General features: G+C 51.4%; 2 protein-coding genes across 5 annotated transcripts; one reads left to right on the top strand and one right to left on the bottom strand.

Annotated features, from left to right (window-relative positions):
- Window positions 1–63: 63 nt before the first annotated feature.
- LOC119101856 (U3 small nucleolar ribonucleoprotein MPP10) lies at window positions 64–7,514 on the top strand. The gene is made up of 9 exons (XM_037225277.1): window positions 64–362; window positions 1,454–1,595; window positions 2,006–2,685; window positions 3,696–3,809; window positions 4,615–4,933; window positions 5,293–5,463; window positions 5,668–5,776; window positions 6,249–6,372; window positions 7,121–7,514. Exons 1-9 carry the CDS (start codon window positions 304–306, stop codon window positions 7,428–7,430), a joined length of 2,028 nt encoding a protein of 675 aa, XP_037081172.1. The 5' UTR covers window positions 64–303; the 3' UTR covers window positions 7,431–7,514.
- A 254-nt stretch (window positions 7,515–7,768) lies between these two features.
- Window positions 7,769–14,302, bottom strand: LOC119101172 (39S ribosomal protein L9, mitochondrial-like). 4 transcript variants are annotated; one of them, XM_037224453.1, is made up of 6 exons: window positions 14,278–14,302; window positions 12,093–12,231; window positions 10,878–11,052; window positions 10,247–10,422; window positions 9,671–9,874; window positions 7,769–8,390 (listed from the first exon to the last, which is right to left on the bottom strand). In XM_037224453.1, exons 2-6 carry the CDS (start codon window positions 12,174–12,176, stop codon window positions 8,205–8,207), a joined length of 825 nt encoding a protein of 274 aa, XP_037080348.1. In that variant the 5' UTR covers window positions 12,177–12,231; window positions 14,278–14,302; the 3' UTR covers window positions 7,769–8,204. The 4 variants fall into 4 exon arrangements, with proteins under 4 accessions (XP_037080348.1, XP_037080345.1, XP_037080344.1 ...); XM_037224450.1 differs by lacking the exon at window positions 14,278–14,302 and adding an exon at window positions 13,377–13,422; XM_037224449.1 differs by lacking the exon at window positions 14,278–14,302 and adding an exon at window positions 13,351–13,376.
- Window positions 14,303–15,329: the final 1,027 nt, after the last annotated feature.

Raw genomic sequence — 15,329 nt, 5'->3', positions numbered from 1 at the left:
GTTTGCTCGTATTCGATGCGCCATAAATCGTATCGCACGTGAGTACCGTGAACAAGTATAAAAGCCGCTGTTTGTCGCGGTCGGGGTGGTTGTGTAGTAACTGGACATTATATATTATAAATATCTTGTGATTGGCTGCCCACGAGACATTGTGTGAAGGCCTGTGGATCGTTACGCCAGGAGCAGGATCCTATTTGATGGGCGAAACCCTGAAGAAAAAGTGAAGGTGTGGTTTGAGATATGCATTGGGTGTCCAGATGCGGATATTTCAACTGAACGGGTGATCAATCACGCATAGGTACCATGGAAAAGCTGATGACCGGCTTTGTGACATTGACTAAGAAAGCTGAAAACTTTTTGAGGTAAGACCATTAAAATGTTTGACAAGATGTTTGTATGGAAAGGACAATTACTCTTCACTGTTTTGTCCCAGTGCTTGCACCCTCAAGTTCCACTCGTCATGCTCATCCTGTGATGTGGTTTAGACATTTCTGGTGTCTGGTAGCACACTTAAATTTCAATTATTTTGTCTCCAGTATTTGTTTGAATAGTTTGTTCCCTCAGTTCTCACAGCCATAATGAGCTGATCTCCGCTGACTGTGGAGTTTGTTCATAGGGATTGAAACTACTATCACGAGGTGTGCCACTTTCTTGATCATTTCTTCTTTTCAACCTTGCATGGTTATGAGTTATTTCTGTCCCAGTAAGTGGTCCCCTTACCATATATGCTGTTCTTTGCAGGACTTTCATGGTTTGCCAGGGTTGGCCTTGATTTTATTTATCATAATATTCCATAGCAAATATCAGACCACAAATTCATATAATGGGCATTCATATTCTGGCCGTGGCAAGGAATGCCCCTGCTTGAATACTTTGGGATGTGGTACATAACTGGGTACATGGCTAAAATCCTCTGGTTCTTGCATGGGCAAACTTACCATGTAAATGGCTATATGCTTACCATTGTCAGACTCTTACCAGGGCTAACACCAGGTGATAGCCAGATATGTCATTGGCTGAAAAGTAGTCATTGACTGGAGCCTAGTCCAAATAATTATGCATTCCATAAGAGTTTTTCATGTTCTGTATGCCACTGCTTAGACATGTCCCATTCTTGGTTCCATGTTAATACCAATTAATAAAGTGCTGTGCTTATTGCATGCTATCAAAAGTAAAAAAGTCACCAGCGCATACCATAGTTTTGTGCACAAATGCAGTAAAACTACCAGATGGCCCTACCAGAAGTATTGCTGTATTACAGTCACAAATCAGAGTGTCCCATATTTTGCACTGTGCTTTGCCAAGACATTGCCCATGTCATACCTGCTACTGTAGGACCCAGGGATATCCAGGTGATCACTTTCATTGTAGAGCACAAGTATGTCTACATGTGTTCTCAGAAACACTTGCTCACCAGTATGATTGTTTTGACCAATTTTCTTATTTGTTTCAGGTCTGATCAAACTTCTGCAGAAGGGTTTAAGGGTGTAACCAAGGAAATCTTTGATATTGGTGTAAGCTGCCTGAGTGAAAAAAGCTCACTACCCATCCAGGAACTCTTCATAGAAGGGTTTGATCAGGAACAAATATGGCAGGTAAGAAAATATCAAGATGGTAGTTGAGGTGACTAACTTCCAGCTGTTTCTCTAATTAGGCTTGCCAGCTCTGGTTTAAGGATGCTTTCTATGAATTTTTTTATTTTCCAAATAAGCAAAGCTTGCTTCCACTTTTCAAAATTCAATTATTATTGTGATCAAATGCAACTTACATTACATGTGATATATAGCCAGGAGTAGTTAAGAAGCAATAAATTGTTATAGAGCAAAACATTAGAATACCAAAAAGCATTTTATGCATCAACAAAGAATCATCTGAAGAATCAAAATAAGCAGCAGGTTAAGTGCCAACTGCTTTTGATGTGTACATGCTGTGCATAGCAGATGCAGTGTCATTGGTACTGCTCCTCTCAGCGTCGTCGTGACGCATTGGACCATGTGTTATGCAGGAACTGGAGCTGCTGAACGGACTGGAGTGGCCGGCGCTGTCGCGCGAGGTGAGCCGGGTCACGGCGCGCAGCGGCCAGCTGGCGCTGACGACGCAGGCTGCTGGACACGAGGCCACGCCCCCGGCCGCGGTCGGTCGCCGGCCGCTGGCTGGGGAGGCCGTCAGTGACAGCGACGACTCGGCCGGACACGGCGACGCACCGAACATCAACGGGCCGGACGGCGAGGTGGACGAGGATGACATTGAGGACGGGTTTGACGGCCCGGCAGGCGAGGACGACAGCGAGGATGAGGGTGCCGAGAGCGACGAAGACGGGCCCGGCAGCGGGGAGGGGGAGGAGCCGCTGCCAGAACGACCGCACGCCGCCCGCTCCACGGTGGACGACCGGTTCTTCAAGCTGGGCGAGCTGGAGCAGTTCCTGGAGCTGCAGGATCGCCAGTTTGAGCGGGAGCGGGCCCGCCGCCCGGCCGACGCCGACGAGCCAGCCGGACCGGACCTGTTCACAGCAGACGCCGGGGAGGAGCGCCGCGCCGCAGCTCCAGGCCGGCGGCGAGCCGACGCCAGGGGGCGCGCAGTGGAGGGTGAGGAGGAGGAGGAAGATGCGATGCCCATGTTCTCGGACTTTTTTGATCCGCCGGACGACGGGAAGGCGGGCCCACCACAGCCAGCCAAAGGCAAGAGGTGAGATTTGATCATCAGTTGACTGGTGACGGTTGGCAGCTTAGCTATGTGGCACGGCTGTCAACTTGAGTGGCCCTGCCCGGCTCGGCCGTCCCGCTTTCTAGGGGTTGCTATATTACAACCACTATACAGGCTCATGTGGTTTTCAACACCAGGAAGCACAGTTGCTTTGCCGTTGTGCTGTATAAATTTTCAGGCATTTGCACCAAGAGCCTCGATCTGGCATGCTTTCCCTTTCAACGCGTCAAGACTGTCAGCAGCATTGCTGCCATTTCACCCCCTTTTTCTTTAGTGTGGAAGAGGTATAATTTTACCTATCGCGATTTAGTTAAAGAGCGCGGTCAAAACCGGGCTCTCGACCACTTTGCGTCGCAGCATCACGCGACTAACAAACCTGATGGAGCGGGAAGTGGAGGATGGTATGGGCAAGGGTGTGGGTAGATGCACACATTTTGTGATGCTAGATGCTCACATCTTGCGATGTTTTTTAAGCAATGCTAGGTGTGAAGTAGCGCGGTAAGGCTTGCTCAGTGGAGCCTTCTAATGCCCTGCCTTCTTTAATTTTCATGAACTTAACTCTTCAACGAGTCGACGAAGTCCATTTAGTTTGCTCGCTGAAGTTGTGCGCTTCATTGATATGGTTCTGCTTTTAGTTCCACGTCACAAACCGGTAACTCACATCCGTTACATCCGTCTTCACATCCATCACGTCACGTCACCTCGCTCGCCCGGGCTGCGAGGCGTGTTGCTGGTGTGTTAGGCTATGCTGTTTTTAAAAGCCATCGAAGTGGTGGTGCTCTGGACAGTGTAATTTCTGCCATCATAATCAGTAAGCACAGTGAAACGACTTCCTAAGGTGTGTGTACCTGTGTTCATTGGGTCTTTTGGGTCTATTGGGTCATCACGTGGGTCTATTTGATCTGTTTTGTCATGACATTGAAGTGCATGGCTATGGAGATTGATTAATTGATGATGATTGATGTATTGATTTGATAAATGCACACTTCCAGACTGGACCTGCTAGCATCAGACAGTGAGGGAGAGGATGTTGCGGACATCTTGGGAAGCGCGAAGAAATCTCAGGAGCCGAAGTCAACGCTGGAGATCCGGCAGGAAAGGCTCAAGTAAGCATGTACGAGTGCTGTGCGATATAGTCAGTCTCTAGAGATCATTATGAATAGAAGCAGGGCAATGATGCTTAGACAAACATGTTGCATTGGGTACCCAGCCTGGTATGGTGCGAAGTAACCAGCCTGATCTGACTGAAACCGAAGAGTGCAGTTCAAACAAACGCGAACATTTCGCTTCACAAGCAGGTATCGAAGCAAGTACCAGTGCACAGACCAATCTCTTCAGCAAAGTGAAATATATCGGGCTGACAAAATACAGCTGGTACAGCTGGTACAGGTACAGCTGGTACAGGTACAGCTGAAGTGACCGCGAACTTCACTGTTAAATAGCGTGTAAAGGCTGGAGATGCGGGAGGTAACCGTCCGTGTGTTTCTATACCGGAGACCTTCATGATTTCATTAAATAGCAGATGTTTGGTACCTCCCATGGTCATTTAATTGGTTTATTGATTTCGGTTTGCAGCGTGTTGCTTCTTGTCACATGCTAGTTAAGCCATCCTCGCCCTGAACTTGTCCGGCGTTTACCGCTACTGTGCGTGACATTGATGTCTCCTTCAGGCCTGTCTTGTGCGTCTGCTCTGCTGACCTGACCGGGACATTTGGCCTTTCTCTGACCTGTCAGGACCACTTGACCTGCTGATCTTGATAGACGTCTTACCTTGTGCTGACCGTTGGGGTCGTCCGACCTCCCATTGGCCTCCGGGGGAACCTCCAGCTGACCTGCAGGGGAAGTGTGACCTCCCACCGACCTGCGAGTCGTCTGACCTGCCGCTGACCCGTCGTGGCCGCGTCGACGCAGGTCGCGCATCTCGCAGCTGGAGGAGCAGAACCTGTCGGAGAAGCCGTGGCAGCAGCGCGGCGAGACGTCGGCGGCGCAGCGGCACGAGAACGCGCTGCTCGAGGAGTACGTGGACTTCGAGCAGACGCGGCGCGCGCCCGAGACGACGGCCGAGGTGACGACCGAGGTGGAGCGGCTCATCCTGCGCCGCGTGCGCGACCGCGCCTGGGACGACGTCGAGCGCAAGGTCAAGCCTGTCACCGACCCGTACGAGTATAAGAAGCGGCTGCTGCTCGACCAGGAGAAATCGAAGCTGAGCCTGGCCCAGATCTACGAGCAGGTGCGCGCTGCGGCCGGCCGCTGGCACTGGCGGCGAGCGCACGCGCGGGAAGGGGGCCAGCGGTGATGGTTGATGTGCGTGTGCATGTGCGTGCGCGTGTCCGTTTGTGTGTGCTGGAGGCTGTGCTAGCTAAACAACCCAGGGCAAAGCTCCAGGATTCGGATTCTTTTCCAGGCTGGCTATGTTGGGTGTGCTGGTGTCGATCCTGACATATGCGCGGTCCAGATAAGCGTTTGCTATGATTCATGTCAAGTCTCAATGCCAAGGGTCGTATTAACTGCAGCCCAATTTGCCCCTCGCGCTCGTGAGCCATGAGTGCTGTCGGGGCCTACCCTGACATCGATGTGCCGCGCCCACAGGAGTACCTCAAGCAGAAGGCCGATGCGGAGCAAAAGCCCGAGGTGGACCTCAGCCTGGCGCATGACGAGGTCGAGGACATCCCCAAGGAGCACGAGGAGATCCGGCGCATGATGGCGGAGCTTTCTGCCAAGCTGGACACGCTCACCAACTTCCACTACATGCCGAAGCAGGTGCGGCCTGGCTACCAGAGGTTGCGGGATGCGGCGGGCTTGGGGGCTCGCCCGGCAGGTGCTGCACGCCCGTCGCTGGGCCTACTTGCTTGGAACGTAACTTGTACGGTCGCCTCGTCAATGGTCGCAGTTGCTTCCCTTCCGTTGATGGTGTTCTTTCCTCTGTCGAAGAGCAATTCGTCAATAACGAGCCGTCGTTTTCAGTCGTCGGCCGAGGTGCGCATTGTCAGTAAGCTGCCGGCGATCTCCATGGAGGAGGTGACTCCGCTGGGCTCGTCCAACGCCACGCTCCTGGCGCCGGAGGAGATCAAGGGTGAGGGCGGGGCAGACGCCGTCTGTGACGTCACGGTCGTGGTGTGCCTGTGACCGGGTCTGCAAGTCAGCCACTCCGCTCAGCTCCAATACTCGCCGTAGCAGTGAGGAGCACTGATTGGTTTAGAGAGAAACAAAATTCAGTGTGGCAGTGCGTGTCTTATGTTAAAACAGACTGGGCATGGTTGTGGTATTAGTCACGTTTCCGCTGTGTTTAGTCCGCTGAATGTCAGTGTCCGCCGGCGTAAGTCGTCTGATCTGGCATGTTGCCAGCAGTGACTCAAATGGTAAATTATAAGTATCACTGACTCATCTGACGTATTCAGTTGTGCTTTTCCCCAACCCAGTCTGTGTTATGCGTGCCCCCTGACCGGCCTGCTGCATTAGCCCCCCCCCCCCCCCCACCCGCGCCCTGACCCCGGGCCCATCCCTTTCACTCCGCGCCTCTGACGACGAGCTACGCTGACCGGCAGACAAGCGGCGCTCCCAGCTGCTTGCCAAGGAGGAGCGCTCCGACACGGACAAGAAGCGCGAGCGGCGCAAGAAGAAGCGCCGCCAGTCTGTCAAGGCGCGCGACCAGGAGCGGCGCGAGCGGCAGCCGGCCGGGGCGCACGCCGGCGCCGCTGGCCGCCGGCTGGCAGAGGCGCAGGTGGCGCGCGCGGAGAAGCGAGGCCTCGTCACCCGGGTAAGTGGCGGGGAGCGGGGCGGCGCGAGGCGCATCGGCGAGCAGGGCAGGCGGGAGACGGACGAGGCCGGTGTGCCCTACCACTGGGAGCATGGGTCGTGGTGGATGACTATAGTACGGCTGTCGCAAGGCTGAGCGCTCCCAATGCGCAGGGGCTCGGTAATACGTCTTAATGGATTATTTAAGAGAAGGCTGTGTCGTCAACTTCTCTTCATACACAACATGAGGCTTTCTTGTCAGTTGGGTCGCTTTGCTCATGGCCTGAGAAAAATGGTGATGAAGCAAAAGACAGTGCAGAAGCATGAAGAGTCTTGTTACAGGAAACAGCATTACGGTCCAAGGCTGCTTTTCAGCAGTTAGAACTCGTGTGCTACAACATGTGGAAACTATATGCTTAAGCATTTGTTGCGTACCACGTCATTGTAAGGTATATGTAACAATGGGTATGATGCATACGCACCACACAAATGGTAGGAACTGATGTAATGGCATGCGATTGACTTCGTATGGTGGAAGTAGCAGTGCATTGGTAACGTGATACCATCGGCATTATGACTGGTTCTCAGTTTCAGTGCTCCTGTATGCATTATGATGAAATTGTCTGCTGTAAAAAGATCGAGCTTGAATGATATGTGCTCGGGAATATGCTGGTGCTCGCATACAAAGCTCAGGGATGCCGTCATCACGCGACCATCGTCCTAAAGCCTGTATGAAAGACGAGTCATCCGGCTGCGTGCGGTCCGGCAGCCCGTCGCTGGTCGGTCCGGGCCGTGTCTGTGTGACGTGTGGAATGACGCGCTGCCTCTCCCCGCAGGCTGACGACAAGGGCGGCAAGAAGGCGCTCAAGTCGTCCACGGCCTTCTTCAGCCAACTGCAGGACCAGGTGACAGCCCAGGTGGCCGGCGTCAAGCCGCCCAAGAAGAAGAGGAAGGTGACGACGTCGGCGGAGGTGGCCAGGATGCGACTGTAGTGGACATTGAGCGCTGGGTGGGAGGGCAACCGTACAGTCATGCGAATTGTCTGATGTGTACCGCAAATACATGTGCAAACTGTGCGACTCTGACTGTTATAGGTGGGAGCACGACTGAAGACGGCATTGCTGTTGGGCAATGTCAGGTGAAGAGCGTTCAAATCCTGCCAGATCCTATCTACGGTTCCGTGCGTCCACTGTCCCGGACAGGACAACTCATAATGACCCGACCTGCCCATCCCCGGAGATCAGACCGCAACATTACGTAGCATCACTGATGGCAGCTCGCACCCCCATGCCGATGTTCCGAAGCATGAACCAAGCGCCTGTTCCTTCACAATCAGTCTGGTTTGTATTTATTGCAAGACGCTCAACGCAGCTTACACGACAGACAATGCGTCCTTTTATATGCTGACTCAACCCAGATACGCAAACTGACAGCACGAACAGGCTCGCATTCACTCTGTTCTCGGCACCAACTCATCCCTCACAGACAGTACCGTACCACCCGCGGGGATTTTGTCACAGGCGTCGATGGAGAGGCACATTTCGACCAGCCTGGCCGCGTTCGGCTGCTGCACAGCCCACCGTCCTCACGCCTCACTGTCCTCACACCAGCGCCCGCGGGATATCTGCTCCTCGTCAACGGCTTCGGTGGTGAGCGTCCCGCCAGCGGAGCCGCCCGAGGCCGCCACCCCTCCCCTCACGGCCGCCACCACCGCCCGGTCCCCGACCATCGCCGCGGCCCGGTCCCTGACCGCCTCCGCCGCCCGCTCACTGGCCGTCGTCCCGGAGCTGGCTCAGCGGCCGCGGCATGGCGGCCAGTCGCTCGGCCTCCTCCGGGAAGAGTGGCTCGGCCGGCCGCAGCCACCACTGCCAGACGTAGGGCAGGCGGTCGCGCGGGTCGGCCGCGTAGTGGTGCAGCCGGCAGCGGACCGGCACCCGCTCGCAGCCGTTCACCTGGCGACGGCCCGGACCGGTCATGCCGGGCCGTAGTGACTGGCTGGGCCACACGCTGACGCACGAACTGGACCCTGACGTCCCTCGGCACACAGTGACACGCCTGATCAAGGAACGACTCGACCCATAGAACGCTCGTGCGCTCCATCCCTGACGATACACCCGGTGGGGTGATCAGGCGACGCACGCCATCGGGCGCCGACTGGCCTGACCTGATATTGACTCGTCTCAACACACATGGGGGTGCATCATCAAACACCCACCCGCCTAATGAGACACGAACTCGCCCCCTCCATCCAATATAGAGTCGCCCAATTACGTGGCCAGAATGGGCCGTCACTTTTAAAAGCAAACTCACTGAAAATACGCGCACTGCCATAAGCCAACGGGAGCCACAGTTCCAAAATGTTCCCATCGTAACACAGCCAGCATAAGGCCCATCCTCCGGAACATTGACTGCCTGCGGAAAACGAAGCGGCTGTAAGCGCAACGAACGTCCCTGACCAATCGCTCCGCGAAAATGCAAAATGCGGGCGAGGTCTGCCTGAAAGGGACTTACTTTCATAAATTCCTTGGCAAAACACTATTTAGGCGGGAATGAAGAATCAAGCACAGAGCCCAATTCAAACATATATACTGACATTTTTGGATCACTGCGTGCATTACAAAGAGAACAAGGCAGCATTTAGTCGGCAATTTAGCCAAAAAGCAGCAAGTTCAGTCAGATTTATCACATGTCACAATTATTTAAGATAAATTGTAAGCTTCAACCAACGAGTAAATCTTTTAGATAGCACGAAATAGCACCGCCGAATTTCCACCAGTATAAAATCCACCATCCAGCCGGACAATGCAGCCGGATGGTGCCTGCAGTGAAATGTGCTTATGATACGCCCCGATGCAACCGTCAACGCCGTAGGGCCGCGACTCAGCGCCGGCGCCATCCGAGCCTGCCGTCAGCGCCGGCGCCATCCGAGCCTGCCGTCAGCCCCGGCGCTATCCGAGCCTGCCGTCAGCACCGGCGCCATCCGGGCCTGCCGTCAGCGCCGGCGCCATCCGAGCCTGCCGTCAGCGCTGGCACCATCCGAGCCTGCCGTCAGCGCCGGCACCATCCGAGCCTGCCGTCAGCGCCGGCACCATCCGAAGCCTGCCGTCAGCGCCGGCACCATCCGAGCCTGCCGTCAGCCCCGGCGCCATCCGAGCCTGCCGTCAGCCCCGGCGCCATCCGAGCCTGCCGTCAGCGCCGGCGCCATCCGAGCCTGCCGTCAGCGCCGCCTTACCGTCACCGTGACGATGAACTCCTTGCCCTCCAGGCCGTCCACGTCCGGGCCCTGGATGGGCTGCGCCGGGAGCTCAAGGCAGCTCTCCGGCACCACGTAGCCAGCCTTGCGGAACGCCACGCGTAAGTGCCATGGCTGCAGGATCCACGGCTCCTCCAGGTTCATGGTGACGCCTAGCACTTTACTCGAGAGCGTCTTGACGGTCTGCGGAGCCCAGGCGACAGCGTTACCGACGGCACGTCAAAATGAGCCAGCTTGTGACGGTCTTTTTTCCGACTCACGCCCACAACTAACCTTCTAAGCTAGACGTTGAAAAAATTGCCGACAGTATTCGCCAATAATCCAGCTATGACCCCAGCATTTCTGCCACGGATATCTTGGGACGATCAACCCACGAAACCGGATTCATGTTATCAGGCGCATGACAACATCCGCTCCAGTTTTCCATGTGCACCCACTGCTCTGCCCAGGGGTACAGTTCAGCCCTGCCGTCGGGCACGGAAGCGCCCCCCCCCCCCCCCCCGCCTCCGGTGAGCAGACGCGCGCACGGCGCGGCCACCGCCAGCCGCAGATCACCTGCGCCGAGTAGATGGACGAGTGCTGCTGCTCCTGCTCGGAAGCCGACTCGGTCGCCACGTTGCGGTACTTCTCCAGGTTCTCGGGCGAGGCGTAGACGGCGCGGCCGAGCGCCAGCAGCTCGTTGTGTGCGCGCGTGACCTTCACCGCCACGACGTCGCCCGGCTTGCCCAGACCTGGCGGCGCCGGCGGGGCGCCATTTACGCCTGGCACTCTCCAGGCAGCCCCGTCAGCGCAGTCGCGCAGCATCGCGCGTACAAAACAGGCGCAAAGGGTACAAAATGAGCTGAATGCCGCAGACCAGCGACAGGGTACTTAAAAGGCACTTGAGCGTGTGCTGCGAGGTGGCTCAGAGCCGACAGCCACCCTGCAAACGATTTCACCGTGACGTGCGCTGAAAACAAGCTGCACGGAGCACTTCCAACTGAGCAACTCTGCATGGTACTGATCGTGCACAACATAAAACAGTCAGAGTGACGCGCTGGCAGCGTGATGTCAGCCGAAGTATAAATGCCAGCCGGAGTGCCATGTCAGCTTGAGTGCCGATGTCGAACGGAGTGCCGATGTCAGCCGGAGTGCCGATGTCGAACGGAGTGCCGATGCTGACCGGAGTGTCGCCACACGAGCTCACCTTCCACGTGGTGGGTGAGGATCACATCGATGTCGGGCAGCGGCTGGGTGGCGGGCCGCTCGATCGTGTCGTAGATCTTATGACGGCGCCGCAGCGGTCTGTGCGAGTCATCCGGGAACGAGCGCTTGCCCAGCAGCGGGGCGTGGCGCCGCTTCAGCACGAAGGTGCCCGTGTACTGTCGACGGACAAACGGGGGAGGGGCCGGTGAGCTGGCTGGTGGACGCACCAGCCTGCACAATGCAGTGCCTCTCACCAGCACATGGTCAAAAACCTAGTGTAGAAAGGCCAATGTGGCAACTGTATTGGGAAGCCATTCATAACTGACTAAAATGGCAGCTTGAAACTGTGTGCTCCAGCCAGACTTGACATTAAGAACAGATGCACTTCATGGCAATGCTGTGCCTTTTCATATATAGAAAATAACACTATATATAGAAACTAGTTTCAAATATTGATGTATACAAACATATACATATTATATATATATATATATATATATATATATATATATATATATATATATATATATATATATCCTCATAATGAAAATGTGGCACCTCAGTTATAACCATACCATACCAATCTGATTGGGGATGGTTCTAAAAGTAAAAATGCATATTTGTGAGCCCACTGAGCTGCATCTAATACCATCATGGATAATTGACTAGGATTTTCATAGAAGTACCATTTCTTTCACTCATGCACAATTTCATGCTCAAAACAAATTTTTACTTTGCTACAAGTGAATCACAAGAGTGAATTCCACACTCTGTGGCTGAAGCAAAGAACATGATGTTGAATAAAAAACATAGTGTACATGAAATACTGAGCATGGAAAGAGAAAGCCAAAAGAAAGAAAAAATATGATGAATTGTTATTGAGCATAGACAGAGGTAGCTGAAGGCTTGAAATATGATGATTTGTTAATTGGGATATCATTTATTTGTTTTGATCATTTGCTGACTGAATAACAGTGTAAATATGAGACACATTCAGGTACCATGTGCATATAGCATATATTCAGCATATTCCATTAGATGTGAACAGATTTTCAAAGGGGCTTTCTCACACAAACATTTTCTTCTATCTCGGATCATTATTTCAGCATTTAGGCAACCCAATCCTAAGTAAGGAGGTCATGGATGTCAAAGCTTACTATCTGACCCCACCCCAGTCCACACATGCAGTGAAACCATCCAAAAATGATGTGCTCACCTTGCTAGCATTGCGGAGGCAGGAGGAAGTGGTGAAACTCAAAGCTGCAGCCACAAGCTGCCTGCTGCTACCACCCAGCAACATTGGAGCTGAAATGGTCTTGCTGTGGCTGCTCAGTGCCAAAGATCAGAGGAATATGCTGGAAGAAGACACAAGCTTAACACAATTTTTCACTCCTACCTTAACTGAAGCTTTGCTTGGAAATGGATTGTGGCTTGGACATAGGAGTTTTGGTAGCATTAGATGATAACTAACTACAGCTGGGAGTAGCCTGTTAAAGGAGTTTTGCCAGCCAGTTTTAAATGGCTAAAGCTGGCTTCTAGCAAACATGTAAAGTAACATGACAAATATCTGAGTGTTGCTGCCTGCAATATTCATATATTTGCAGGCATCCTTGCTGATATTAGTGGTCATGAAGTTGGTAGGTACTGTTTTGAATACTGCATGCTGTTATCAATGCAACAGTATCCTACTTCAACAACAGCATGTTAATGCAAGGAACTGTCATGCAAGCAGCCTGTGATGTCACGGGAACATCACAAGTTACTTCCTGAACTGGTGAAGTGTCATACAATTAATACATTGGTGCAGGCATCTTATTTATAAGAATTTCAAAAACAAGTGACAGTTCACACATGGTTTGCAGTCAAATGGTTATACACTTCTTGTATTTCCTAATATTCCAGAAAATATTCATGTTGTGCTGTGGTCAAGTTTTTAGGAACTTTCTCCCCTGACTTATGCAGTCTGCACCACCACACTAGGCTGGTATGAAAACTGAGATGATCCATAATTATGATCCTGACACTTCCACTGTTTTTTCATTTTAATGCAACAGCTCTGAAATTGCATGACTGTTTCTGCATGGTGGTGCATCAGTGACTTATCGTCTTCACGTGTGGATAGTGGTTTTAGAAATATGGCAATTTAGGCACAATGTACTACTGATTATTCCTAAGCTAATGCTCACTATAGCAAAATACAAATAATAATTATTTCCAATTAACACTAGACCGACACCACACGCGACACCCACACCTACCACGTCCGCATCACTAAAAGATATTATTGCGTTAACTGGACCGGAGCTCGGAATCCGGAATCACAAATCAAAATGAGCTGAATGAATGAAATGAATGGGAATGAAAATCGGAAATGAGGCCGGAATCGACACGCGATGTGGTCCTTTCATTCCCAGTCACCATACGGTAATGAAATGCACGAAAGGTACGGTAATTTGCACACCGACATTCATTACCGATCCCCGCGCCCGCCCAACCCCACCGTGCTAAAATCAGTTGCGGTCCATGCTTTTTTGGGCCAATTATTTTTGCATGCTACAAATGAATCAAAAGTGCAAGAATTGTACTCAACACCTGCTGGCATATTCAGAAACTTTTCTCTATATCCGGGCGCCGTCGAAGTAAAATGTCTGCCGGTAAAGATGCAAGAATGGTTTTGGGCTTGATGTAACGAATTTAATAGGCTTAAATATGTCTTTATGGAAAAAATTCCATTTAATTTTACTGATCAATTTAAGTGACAACTACAGCATGAAGTATACTAAGAAGTTAGCTGCGGTTCAACATTTCATAGTTGGCTGCCCGAAAAGGTAGGAAAACATGCGCATCAGTTCTGAAAATGAGTTACGCGGAGCATTGGAGTACGGTCAGGAAACTGGAACTCGACAGGGGTATCTCCTGGAAGAAAAGGTGGAAAGGGAAAAACGACAGGTCAGGAAAGCAAACCTATCGTCAGCAAAGCTGTCTAATAGACGGCGTTGTTGTGAAAGTTGTCTCTAAGGCGGCATCGCCGCGGAAGCTCAATCGTTTGGCAGGGACAGGAGCGACGGGAATACTTACTGCTACTTTGGTTTAGCAACAGGTCAAGCTCATCAGATAGGTCCATGTTCACACAGAGCACAACATTAGGTCCATGTTCACACAGAGCACAACATTAGGTCCATGTTCACACAGAGCACAACGTTAGCATCACACACTGTGACCTGTACATTCGCCAGAGCAAAACATGCTACCACATGCAAGTAACCAGTTACCTGTGATTATGAAAGAGACAGTTCAGAAGCTTGATCATTGGTAACTGTCTTGAGCGGAGATGTAGGTACACCAATTAAGCACACAGAATAAAGCCTGCAACCATCATCAGGGCAAGACAATTTGCTCACTACTCTGGTGTGTTTTGACATCTCACTCCTGCTTTGTTTGTTTTCATTGTGATCTGTCAAAATTGGTGATTTTTATGATGCGTGTGTAACCTGTGGCATATTCCTGTCTGTCTTTGCTAGCTTTTTAGGCACTGTAATAAACAATTCTTCAAAAACATTTTTCAGAATTGGTATTTATGAATTGGTTATGTGGTAGATATTGTGGAAAAATTGGTTCTTAGATTTTCACTGGTGATTGAAAGTGATAATTGGGCATGCATTTTGTCAGTTTGTCAATTGTCAATTTCAGCATTTAAAGACCCATGTACAACTTCACCATTTCTGGTATTTGCTTGGTGTGTTCCACTTGCAGTTCAGTTCAGTTCAGTACAGTTCCACTTGCTTGCAGCATGCACATGCACAAACCCCTATGATGTATGCCTTACAGAGAAATGTTGATGCCTCATTTAAAAGCCCTAGTGGCAAACTACATGTAAAGAATGATGGGGTGGTGATTGGATTCCCTGTCTGCCATTTGTTTGTCAATTTTTGCATAACTCATGTTGAAAATGTACTGCTTAGTGGCTCTTTGATCACTTCCACTGCATACTGCAGGCCCATCAGAAACATCATGGTTGGTGTAAAGGGGTTAGATGATTGCTCCATCTCATGGCAACATTTGAGGGTTACTCACTTCACATATGAGAAAAGCCAGGACAATATATTTCCTTTCTTCCATGTGCTGGTAGAGCCTAGGAAGTGCCTCGTAACTGCCATGCATGGGAAGCTCTCTACTGTTGGAATCACCATGCACACTTACATTGAACATCCCAAACGATTCGAGAAGGGCACTTTTAGAGCATGTATTCACAGAACATCGCATATATTCTCAAACCAAGAATTTGTGCATGCCAAACTCAATCGCGTCAAACAGTTCCTAGTAAACAAGAGCATGGGAATGCTAGTGCTGACAAAGAAATAAATGAGATGTTTGATAATCATTTTAACCACTAACAAAACAAAAATCAGGCTGTTCAGAACATCCACCACGTTAAGCATATGAATTTCGCCAA

Source organism: Pollicipes pollicipes, unplaced genomic scaffold (assembly GCF_011947565.3).
Source record: "Pollicipes pollicipes isolate AB1234 unplaced genomic scaffold, Ppol_2.1 Scaffold_4881;HRSCAF=5763_pilon_pilon_pilon, whole genome shotgun sequence".
Classification (NCBI taxonomy): domain Eukaryota; kingdom Metazoa; phylum Arthropoda; class Thecostraca; order Pollicipedomorpha; family Pollicipedidae; genus Pollicipes; species Pollicipes pollicipes.
The sequence above is the reverse complement of the archived record's forward strand: the minus strand, read 5'-3'. Positions and strand labels throughout refer to the sequence as shown.

Excerpts from the sequence above, each read along its gene's own strand:
- LOC119101172 (XM_037224453.1), bottom strand. The coding sequence starts at position 12,176 with ATGTTGCTGGGTGGTAGCAGCAGGCAGCTTGTGGCTGCAGCTTTGAGT. Across the intron at positions 11,053-12,092 it reads GCCTCCGCAATGCTAGCAAG|TACACGGGCACCTTCGTGCT; the intron begins GTGAGCACATCA and ends GTCCGTCGACAG. Across the intron at positions 10,423-10,877 it reads CCTCACCCACCACGTGGAAG|GTCTGGGCAAGCCGGGCGAC; the intron begins GTGAGCTCGTGT and ends CGGCGCCGCCAG.
- LOC119101856 (XM_037225277.1), top strand. The coding sequence starts at position 304 with ATGGAAAAGCTGATGACCGGCTTTGTGACATTGACTAAGAAAGCTGAA. Across the intron at positions 5,464-5,667 it reads TCCACTACATGCCGAAGCAG|TCGTCGGCCGAGGTGCGCAT; the intron begins GTGCGGCCTGGC and ends CGTCGTTTTCAG. Across the intron at positions 5,777-6,248 it reads GGCGCCGGAGGAGATCAAGG|ACAAGCGGCGCTCCCAGCTG; the intron begins GTGAGGGCGGGG and ends GCTGACCGGCAG.